At 42.5% G+C, this 11,894-nt stretch overlaps 1 protein-coding gene across 1 annotated transcript in view; it reads left to right on the top strand.

Annotated features, from left to right (window-relative positions):
- ALOX5 (arachidonate 5-lipoxygenase) overlaps nt 1-11,481 on the top strand; it is a 34,550-nt gene extending 23,069 nt beyond the window's left edge. Inside the window, exons 10-14 of the mRNA XM_081872735.1 lie at nt 1,029-1,207; nt 3,374-3,495; nt 4,665-4,765; nt 7,539-7,709; nt 8,520-11,481. Coding sequence (XP_081728861.1) covers nt 1,029-1,207; nt 3,374-3,495; nt 4,665-4,765; nt 7,539-7,709; nt 8,520-8,699 — 753 coding nt within the window. The 3' untranslated portion in view covers nt 8,700-11,481. The remainder of the gene's footprint in view (nt 1-1,028; nt 1,208-3,373; nt 3,496-4,664; nt 4,766-7,538; nt 7,710-8,519) is intronic.
- The last annotated feature ends 413 nt before the right edge of the window (nt 11,482-11,894 follow it).

Below are 11,894 nucleotides of genomic sequence, written 5' to 3' on the forward strand. Positions count from 1 at the left end.
TTAAGCAGTTAATCTGTAGAGTGAGATTTTATGCTGGTTCTATTTAGGACTAGCATGACTGACTTAGGTTCATTAATTTAAGTGGATCTACTCTGAGTAGGTCTAGCATTGGATATAACCTATTCCAGTGTCTTTCATATTACGTTTACCATACACTTAGCTGGCAGGTTTCTTATTCTGTAAAGGGGACAATAAATTCAATTTTTACACAATGACTATGTAAAGGAAAGCACACGTCCTTAGACATGTGTGTCCATCAAGGAGGTTTAGGTAAAGGTAAAGGGACCCCTGACCATTAGGTCCAGTTGTGACCGCCTCTGGGGTTGTGGTGCTCATCTCGCTTTATTGGCCGAGGGAGCCGGTGGACAGCTTCCAGGTCATGTGGCCAGTATGACTTAGCCGCTTCTGGCAAACCAGAGCAGCGCACGGAAACGCCGTTTACCTTCCTGCCGGAGCGGAACCCATTTATCTGCTTGCACTTTGACGTGCTTTCGAACTGCTAGGTTGGCAGGAGCAGGGACTGAGCAATGGGAGCTCACCCCGTCACGGGGATTCGAACCGCCGACCTTCTGATCAGCAAGTCCTAGGCTCTGTGGTTTAACCAACAGTGCCACCCGCGTCCCTGTCAAGGAGGTTTACAATGGTACTAATCCCATTACATGTGGATCCATGTGCACTATGTCACGGCTGCATGATGCAGGGGTCAAAACTTCACTCCAGTGTGGCCTAGACCCTCATCTTCAAATCCACTTGTACAGCAATATCCTCTCCATTGTTAAGAGCACTCATATTTAAGGCTATGGAACACAGGAGCCAACTCTTAGGGGCCAAGGTCCTTTTGCCCCCCCCCCATAAAAGATTTGAGGGGGCTGCCCCCTCCCAAAGTTGATGGATATTGCCATTCAAATGGTGTGTGTGCCATATCATGTGATCAGTTACCTGTCCCCACAAGTTTTATTCAAGTTTGCCCCTCTTCTATGGAGCCTCCATTCCTTAATTCTCTCTGCCACTTGTTTTGGGTGCCAAAGGCCAATGCCACCGGAGGAGGTGGGCTTGCACAGATACTCCAGCGAGCAATGAAGCACCTCACCTACAGTTCCCTGTGCTTCCATGAAGAAATCAAGGCAAGAGGCATGGAAAGCACGGAGGAGATTCCCTACTACTTTTATCGGGATGATGGTCTCAAAGTGTGGGAGGCCATAAAGAGGTAGGAGATGGTCTGAAATAAATTTTATTTTGTCATGCTGAGAACCAGGAAATCTAACCGAGATCTTGGAAGTGTGAATCTACCTATTGCATGTTCTGTTTAACAACGTTCCACACGAGGTGCTTTTTGAAGGAGCCGAGAATCTTCACATGGCCACTAGGTCATAGTGAATCCATTTTGTTTTGCTCTGTGACAGATGACTCATTTTATTGGCAGAGGAACAGTATTGGGGATGGTCCTGTTAGCCACCATTCTAGAAGGGTCTAATAGGCATGGCTCTGTCACCTATCTCTACAAAAGGCTTCCCTTTAACCCTTGACTTGGATTTCTCAACATTTCTTTGTTTGCTCATATTGTTTATCCAGATCCACACATACTATATTTCTAGGAGTATGTCTCTGGACATAGCTGCCTGCCTAATCGGGTCCTCCCTTAAAGAGGGAACATGTTGCAGTGAGACCTGGCAACCAAACCCTGTGTTGTGGGTGGGTTCGATTGAATAGCCACAACACCCAATTGGTAGGTCCCTTGATGCTGGGTTTAATCAGGCCAATGGAATGCAAGCTAAACAGATCAAGGGACCTATGCACGTGACCCAGAGCTTCCTCTTTCAGTGTGTGCTTCGGAACACCCGCCCACCTCTCCCTACTTTTAGGGCTGTGCGCTTGACCTTGCTATGCCATCATGTGTTGTCTGTTGTTGGGACAGGGGCATGGCAGGAATTTTCCCCACTTGGCTGATTGGCTGGTGCCATTTGGGTTTTGCCTGCTGCGTAGCAAATCATCACAACTTGTAAGGCTGCGGATAGGCTCTGGTTCAGGTGATAGGGATGGGAGAACACTCTCTCCACCCCTATGTGAAGGGTATTCCATTAAAGGAATCCAGGGACTCAATGGTTTGGTCAACCCCTGAGAGGGGGTTGTGCCCGTGCCTGAGTCCAGGGGGACATTTGGGTGGTGGAGATAGCCTGTTCCCAGCTTTCCGCTTATCCAGGTGTTCACCCTTGGCTGACCTATGCTGGTGCCCTGGGTCAGCGCTACCTGCAATGGTGCAGGGAGCTAGTCGAACCAGAGCCTATGCAACCAGTCACTTGCTGTAATCATTAAAAGTTGTGGCCTAAATTCTGCCAAAAACCAAACCAAAATTTGAGTCTTGTCTGACTTTATTTAAGGGGGAGGTTTAAAGGTCTGAACACGCAAATACAGACAACCAGCTTACCATGAGATAAGGATTTGTACCATGGCTTTGCTGGGTTGTCTGCAGGGCCGGAAGTAGAATCTTGGCACCTGAGATTTGGCAACATTTGGAGAGCCAGTGTGGTGTAGTAGTTAAGAGTGGTAGTCTCGTAATCTGGTGAACCGGGTTCGCTTCCCCGCTCCTCCACATGCAGCTGCTGGGTGACCTTGGGCCAGTCACACTTCTCTGAAGTCTCTCAGCCCCACTCACCTCACAGAGGGTTTGTTGTGGGGGAGGAAGGGAAAGGAGAATGTTAGCCGCTTTGAGACTCCTTAGGGTAGTGATAAAGCGGGATATCAAATCCAAACATGAAACATGCCCTTTATGACATAAATAATCCCCAGATGAAAAGTGGTATAGAATCAGAGAATCTTAGAATTGTAGAGTTGCAAGGGACTCCTGCGACAAATCACATCGTAATGCTTTGCGGAAGACACATAGTTTATCCATGACAGAAATTATCTTTCTGCCTCATTCAACCCCATCAGCATGTAATTTAGTGACCTCCATGCGTTCGAGGATAAAGATCAGAAACAGGGAGCCTTCTCTACTCATGGAGTTTCCCCACACGATTATAAAACCTGCTTCTGAAAAATATATTGGCTCCGCCCAGAGAAGTGTGTAGAAGCAAGATGGGCAGGGTACCATTGGACACCATTAAGGAAAATTTCAAAATATAATTCATCCAGACTTTTTATTCTGTCTCTAACCTAACGGGATGCTGAGTATTGCCATACAAAGCAGCCTGCTGTTGTTTTTCTACAGGGAAATACAGATTTTCCCAGATATCGTGAAAGCTTGCGACCCTCCCACTTCCCAGTTGCATTTTTGACAAAAGTTATATGTACCTGTGTGTGTGCACTCAGTGTTAACGGAGCAGTTCAAGAGAATGTAAAAGCTTGTAGTCACTTTCCTTTCTGTTTTCTGCAGCTTTGTGACAGATGTTGTGGACCTCTATTACGATAGCGAAGAGATGGTTTGTGAAGACGTGGAACTCCAGGCCTTTGTGAAGGACGTCTATGTTTATGGGTTGAGAGGAACCAAGGCTTCAGGTGAGATCTGCTAGCCAGATTCTCTGCCCTGTGGCATTGCTGGCTAATGAACAGAAATGCATTTGATCTGAAGCTGAGTTGGAGATGTAAAATTTCCAGCAAATGAATCCATTCTTCTCCTGGAATAAATGGAAGTTTGGAAGACAATCTGAAATGTATGCAATGCTTTCTTATCATCCCATTCAAAAGTTATAGAAAGTAAGATATTAATAAGAAAAGAATAGGCAGTACATGCATCAAAATTACTCTTAGCGCAAGCGTTTCTCAATATATCATATATGTGCTCTGAACTTCAGTTGTAAAATAAATATGAGCATTGTCATAATTGATAAAGTATCTGCTAATCTCTTGAAAAAAATATTGAAAATATCAAAAATTCATTAATTGTGTTCTACCATTTACTTGCATTAGGGACATTTTTATTCATGCCTATTCTAGCCACTATAATAATGTGTGATAAAAGTTAACATAAATAATTTGGGCTTTTAAAAAAAAGTGAATAAAAACATTTTAAGATCCAAGTCAAATCGATATATTGTTGATATCAATCCAGATCTTTCTTTCTTCATTCAAATTTTATTTACTGATCAGGTTGAAAGCAGCATAGGGTTGGACACTATCACTGAATTTAGTGCAAAACATTTAAAATATACGAAAATTTCCATAATCTGGTAGGCTGGTTTATATGTATTATTTTGTAATAAATTAGCTTAATCATAGTTGTTCTGAAGGTCTGGGTAAGTTCATATGGAGAAAGGCGGTCCTTGAGGCATTGCAGTCCTGAGCCATTTAAAGCTTATAGGTCAAAATTTTTTGAATTTTATTGATATTGATGCTGCATTTTATGTTGTATTTTATGTTGTTTTATACTGTTTTTAAGTTGCATTTTAAACAATGTTTTATATTTTCTGTTAGCCACCCTGAGCCCAGTTTTTAAACCGGGAAGGGCAGGGTATAAATAAAAAATTATTATTAATTTATTATCAAGAGCAGGCAAGCTCCCCTTCCATTTGGTCTCATCTCATGGGACAGTGAAAAATAAATGTTGTTGTGTTTCCAACTGGGGGTGAATTCAGAAAAGTTCCACAGCCTTCCTTTAGTTTATTAATTACTAATATTATCACTACTACTACTACTCTTATTAATTTAACTCTTTCTTCTTCTTTCAGGATTTCCTAAGACAATAAAGACACGCCAGAAGCTGTCAGAATATCTTACCGTAGTGATCTTTACAGCATCTGCACAACATGCAGCAGTAAATTTTGGTCAGGTACAGTTTATCTGGAAGCAATTCTGTCCTTGAACTTCTAAAGTGGGTTTACACACCAGTCCAGGTAGTCTACAGTTTGATAAAGAAATATCAATGATGGGAATGGTGGGGTCACCTGAGTGCCTGTTAAAAGGCACAGAGCAGCCTAACCAAAATTTTATCTTCCAGATGATTTGGACGCGGGTAGCTCTGCAGTCTAAACCACTGAGCCTAGGGCTTGCCGATCGGAAGGTTGGCAGTTCGAATCCCCGCAAGCGGGTTGAGCTCCCGTTGTTCAGTCCCAGCTCCTGACCGCCTTGCAGTTTGAAAGCACGTCAAAGTGCAAGTAGATAAATAGGTACTGCTCCAGCGGGAAGGTAAACGGCATTTCCGTGCGCTCCTCTGGTTCGCCAGAAGCGGTTTAGTCATGCTGGCCACATGACCCGGAAGCTGTCTGTGGACAAACACTGGCTCCCTCAGCCTATAGAGCGAGATGAGCGCCGCAACCCCAGAGTCGTTCATGACTGGACCTAACGGTCAGGGGTACCTTTACCTTTAATAGCAGTTCTGTCCCCAAACATCTGGCGGGCACCAGTTTTGAGAAAGCTAGGAATAGGGTAAAGGAAACAAAACAGCACCTGTGTAACCATCCTATCCTAAAAACACATTAACAAGGTCTTTCTTTAAAAAAGAAGTCTTCTTTCATAATGCCTAAAACCTATTCACCAACACCACCAGTCAAGTATCTAGCAGTGAAGTTGAAAGACGTTCCCTTTTCAAGCGCAGCTTGAGCTTGAGCTTGAATTGAAGGAGGTTGGGCGGGGAGGGATCCTGCTGGCAGTTAGCCCTGGTGTCAGCTTCAAGAAAAGCACCAACAAGGGCATCTGAGTGCTAAAATCCAGCTTTACTTCCCAGCCTAGCAACTTTGCTGCTTGGTGGACAATTTGGCTTGGCATGAAACGCTTAAATCATAGCTGAAGAGGTTCACACTGAATGTTAAGATCAGTAAGCCATAGTTAAAGCACTGTGCTGTGTTCAAATGGAACAATAAGCCACAGGCTGTTAATTCACTTTTATTTAAACCACAGCTTAACATGATATGTGCACCAGGTCAGAGGCATTCCAGACTGAGGAGGAGAGAAAACAAAACAAAAGGGAGGAAGGAGGGATTGCAGTAGATTAGAGATAATCTGAATGCAGTTTCGCCAGAGAATAAAGGGAAGACTTTGGAAATGCTCAGAACTGAGATGTGGTGAGGGCAGAGGAGGGCCAAAGTTTGCACATCTGTGAAGTACAGGAAACCACGGTATTTGTAACAGTTAACATAACAGTTTTGAGAACATGAGAAATGAGGATTGCTGCCACCATCAACATGCATGTTTCTGCACCCATCACCTTGAAATATGCTCGGAGTCCTGTAGTGATTTCATGCTCTTTATTGCAGCTTGTAAAACAGTGACTGAATTTCCCCCCAAACCTCAGGCTTTTATATACATTATTTACACAATGAGCCCCGTCTGATTGGCTGATTCTACTTCCCTCCTGGAGCCTGATTGGTCTTCTCCTGCAAGCCAATCACTTCTTGCATTCTAGGATCCTACCTGCCTATTGTTCTAGGATCCAAGCTTAGTATGTAACACACCTGTTTATATTTTGGAAAATACCTCACGTATTGGTACATCATGTTATATAGTGCAGTTCACGTAGAGTTCTGTTTTAGGTATCTGCGTTTTATGCTTTTCTTTTGATGCATAAAATCAGCGCACCATGTGAACTGAAACTGCAGGTTGCTGAATCACAATTCTCAATTGATGCTAAACTTGTTGTTCTCTTGGAGGCTGCCCATTTTCTCTTTAGGTATTATTTCGCCTAAAGATAACCTGCTAATCTGGGGCATTATTTTGGGCTATTTAGGCTAGTGGCAGCTGCTGGCTCTTTACATTGGTGGGACACAGGATAGCTAATGATAGATAGTTGGCTTCAGTTCTGAGCATGCTTCTATAAAAGAAAGTTCCATGGGACACAGTGGGAGTTACTTCTGAGTAAATGCATAGGGTTGTGTTGTAGTCACAGCTAAGTCACATTTCAGCAGTATGCCTGCTCTTTACAGACTGTGTCAGTACATCCTTCCAATAGAGAAACCATCGTAAACAGTTATTTTACCACACAAAGTCCAATCCAAAGCAGGTTTAGTCAGCCCTACTGAATATATAGGACTTGCTCCAAAGGAAGTGCATTAGACGTTAGGGTTTTCTACTCCCTGCCCCCTCCACTGCCTTTAACACCAGCCTGACATTAAAGAGTAAGTCACGGGGTGGGGGTGGAAGTGGGCTAAAAAACAAAAACCAGTGCCCCATTCCAGACTCTGGACTAAATTTCATGACTTTTCAGTTATGACTTCTTATATTAGCTCATCCTGCATTAACAAAGAGGAAGTGGAAATGAGAATCCTGTCTCCTCCTTCTAGCTGCAGCCCTCAAAAACATGTTCCAATGTGTGATTATGCTACATGGGACTGAAGCTACAATGAAAAACCCTTTTTGTATAAACAGGAGTGTCTTCCAGCCACACAAGCACCCTTTATGATTCATAGAGATTCCTATATCTTACTGGCTCTGTCCTGTTTTTCCCTGTTTGGTATCTGTCCTGTTTGGTATCTGAAGAAGTGTGCATGCACACGAAAGCTCATACCAAGAACTGACTTAGTTGGTCTTTAAGGTGCTACTGGAAGGAATTTTTTTGTTTTGACTATGGCAGACCAACACGGCTACCTATCTGTAACTGTTTTTCCCAGTACGACTGGTGTTCCTGGATTCCTAATGCCCCTCCAACGATGCGTCGCCCACCCCCTACAGAAAAGGGGAGCGTCACCATTGAGTATATTGTTGAGAGTTTACCGGACAGAGGGCGCTCCTGTTGGCATCTTGGTGCTGTTTGGGCCTTGAGTCAGTTTCAAGAGAACGAAGTAAGTGAAACTTCTGAGATATTCCCCTCGTATATCTCAGTCATAATGCATGAGGCCAAAACTGAGGGTCAGTGTTTAGCTTGGAAATCCATGTTTTTCCATAGTGTTTTCAGAGCATTTTGATGAGTTGTCCAAAATTTGGGACCTGTTAACATTCCCCGTAAACATACCTCTGGACAGCTCTAATTACAGGAACTGAAAAATGCTTTAGTTTTTGCCGATCCCTCAGTCCCTGGCTCCTGCCCACCTAGTAGTTCGAAAGCACGTCAAAGTGCAAGTAGATAAATAGGTACCGCTCCGGCGGGAAGGTAAACGGGATTTTCATGTGCTGCTCTGGTTTGCCAGAAGCAGCTTAGTCATGTTGGCCACATGACCCAGAAGCTGTATGCCGGCTCCCTCAGCCAATAAAGCGAGATGAGCGCCGCAACCCCAGTGTCGGTCACGACTGGAAATACTTTATTGTCACTTGTACAACGCGTATACAGTGAGATTACACAAGCACCCCCCACTCAGCTCTCTTAGTCTTAATTCCCCTCATTTACTGACGCACACCCACCAAACCAAGTCAGTTGCCCTGTTGTTATCTTTTCATTCAGCAGCCCAACAGCCCACGGATAGAAGCTGTTCTTTACCCTGTTGGTGTGACTAATATTTAATATTTAATATTACATATATTATATTTAATATTTAAATATCATATTTGCTCACTAGACGAGGAAGGGGCTATTTTTGCAGTGTCTCAAAATTAGCTGCATTATTTCTTTGAGACATTTCCCAACAGATACGTTTTATGACTTCTTTTCCAACTAGGTGTTTCTAGGGATGTATCCAGATGAACATTTCATAGAGAAGCCCGTGAAAGAGGCCATGAGGAAATTCCGCAAGAATCTTGATGAAATTACCAGTTGCATTGCTGAGCGGAACAGGAACAAAAAACTCCCCTACTATTATCTTTCCCCAGATCAAATACCTAACAGTGTGGCTGTTTGAATTAGCCTTTTCAAAGACTTGAAAAGGCAGTGAACTGGAGTGACAATCATGGCAAATTATCTACAAGCAAATCAGCTGGCTTCAAACCAAATTGGGTCTTAATTTGTACTAGATACTATTGTAGTTTTAAGTTTTCTTTGGATATCTATCCCTCATATATAATTAGTTGATACCATGTTACTGTTTGATAATAATTTTTATAATTGTCAGGAAATACAAAACCTTAAGGGACATTTTTTTTACCTTAAAAACAGAACCTCTACCAATGGAGAAACTCTATTCCACACATTTGTTTCCTATTTGTGGTCAGAACACCTCTGTTTTGGAAGCTGTTACCCCCTTTTCAGTAAGTTTTTGTTTTTAGGAACCGAGTGAAATTATGATTTCCATAAGGAATGTTTGTTGGCTGGTCTGGTTGTTTTTACAAGAGCTCACCAGCAATTTAAAAATGTCTCTAGTCTGCTTTTGTTGGGGTTCAGAAGAACAGATGAAGACATTAAGGATGGTCTGGGGGACATGGAACTGGGGAAGATTGAAGCCGAAGGAGTGTCTGAGCAGAAACTTGACCCTACCTCACATTTCCATGCCACCGAAGGGCCCACAATATTATCTGAGGCAGAAGGACGAGTAGCAACATATGTTGCTCCGTTCATTTGCCATCAGAAAGAAGATCCCCAGATCATCACACACACACACACACACACACACACACACACACACACAGTAGAGTTGTGCTTCCTTTCAGGGAGCTGGAGCTGCAAAAGTCTAGTTGGAGGTTCACCCTTTATAAGGTGAGCAGGCTGGACCTGGCAGTTTCCAGCAAATTATGAGTTATGAGCTCTGCTCGCTTTGGATATGCACACAGGCTTTCGAATGGGGCCTGTCACGTTTTCAACGACCCCCTTCAAATGCTTGTGACATTCCTGGTTGTCGTTTTTATAATGATAAGAATACTTACAAGTCTCATACATGCCCAGTTGCGGGGGGGGGGGTCTACCAGTTGCCTAGCAGGAAACAAGGTCTCATGATATCTCCCCAAGTCAGAAGAGTGGTACTATTGGTCCTTGACCACCCACAATATAATATATAAATACCAGCTTTCATTGGAAAGTTGTGTGAAAGATTTTACGGCTTCCTTAAGCAGTTTGTTGAACTGCTTCTGTGATTCCTTAACGTGTAAACAAAAATCCTTCCCTACATATTCAGTGGATAAAGTGGATTATGATGTCCCCACTTTCCTGTTTGTTTGGTTCTGAAGTATTTAAAATAATGTAAAAACAATGTCATTCTTATTCAGCATGCAAAAGCGTTGTGTTTTTAATAAGATGATATAGCTGGTCCTGAAATGCACTTATTTACTAAATTAGGAAGAGATTGATAAAATAGCAGAGCAACCCAAGCCCTGGCCAAATAGGGACAGCCCATCACAGAGCCCATCACATGCTGTGGCAGAAAGGGCAGGCAAAAGCCTGGAGCTGGCCTAGCAATGGGACCCAATGCTATTCAGGGGTGGATCCTGAGCTGGATCAGACCCCCTCCGAAATGCCCTATTTTGGGGCTGCCTGTGCGCTGCTGTCACTGGCAGAACACCTACTACTGGTGGTTACTGCCTCCTGCCCACATTTTTGAGCTGGTTGAACAGAGAGCTTTATGCCAGTGGAGTAACGCGAATGTCTTTCTGTGGGCAGAGGCTGGTGGAGGGAGACAGGGCGGATTAGGAGTTTGAATCTGAATTAAATTATTCTGCTGGAAACCCATTAATTCTAGTTGACATACTGTTGTATAATGCAACAGTGATACGAAGTTCGAATCTTTGCGAAGTGCATAGATTTAGTTAGTGCACTGCACATTGCCTGCATGTCTGCTCGGAAGTAAAACCCATCACAGCCTGTGACTCCCTCCTTTGGCAATCTACCCAATGGTTGCCATCAATTTGATTTGAAGTAATTTTTTAATGAAATGATTTTAAAATGTTGTCTTATTTTATTGTTGTTAGCCGCCCTGAGCCCGGCTTCGGCTGGGGAGGGCGGGATATAAATAAATTATTATTATTATTATTATTATTATTATTATTATTATTAAGCTCAACTGGTTTTATTCCAACGTAAATTCACATAGGATTGCAGTCTAAATTGTTTTACATGAAAATTATGCAGGGTTTTGATCGTGTGAGAGACGAGCACCACTTCCTATTTTTCAGATAACTAAAAGCTCATCAGTTTTGTGTTCACCGCAGTGACTACATAGTGCTGACTGCAAAAATCATAAGAACTTTTGCTTATCCAACGACTTCCTCTTCCAAGATATCATAGTTTCAGTTCCACAATTGCTAAAATAAGATCACTAATCTATTTCAAGCCTTCTTAGCGGGTCTCAATTCCATTGCAATCTGGTTGCTCAAATTCATTTTTATCAAAATAAAATTATCCTCTTTTTCAAAATTTGAGTAATTTGGGGCCCGCCCCCGAAAACCCGGTTAATCAACTTCTATAGTATATTAAATATCACTGAGATTTCAATATTTCACCAGCTGCTTCATGCTTCCTTTCCTATCAGTAGAACACAGTCCTTCACAAACAAACCATGGTAAGGAAGGCATTAGGATTTTCTTTGGAACATTTCCAATAGGTAGTGCTCGCTGCCATCGCTGTGAATTGACCAGCACTACATCTCCTATTATGGTATGGGAACGCAGGCAAACAGGCAAAATGTAATGTAGTAAACCAACATTTACGCACTTCCAGCCTAAAACCACATCCCTTCATGTGCAGGAAAGTAAGGCTACCCTCAAGTTCCCCAGAAGCTGAGCAGCTGAGCAGAGCTCTTTTTTTTTTATATATATAAATTTTTATTGGGTTTTAAAAATTTTTAACAAACAAACAAACATATAAAGACAAAACAAAACATGCATAACTTCATCACCTTACTTTCATTACCTTCTTTCATTGACTTCCCCGCACCCTCCCTCCCACATTCCAATTTCGTTGATTATCTCAGCAAGTTATTTCTCTCGTCCCTTAAATATTTCTTATCTTTTCTTAAAGTTTATCTCATACACTTAACCCAGTTTAATTTATCCAACTTTACACAATTAGTCATTTCTCTAAGGGCGGCCTAAGTTTTCTCCCATAAATTTCTCCCTTCTCATATTACACCAAGAATCATAATATAGCGATTCTAAATCTCAGATTTCAA

Source organism: Podarcis erhardii, assembly GCF_964252035.2.
Source record: "Podarcis erhardii genome assembly, chromosome: 8".
NCBI lineage: Eukaryota > Metazoa > Chordata > Lepidosauria > Squamata > Lacertidae > Podarcis > Podarcis erhardii.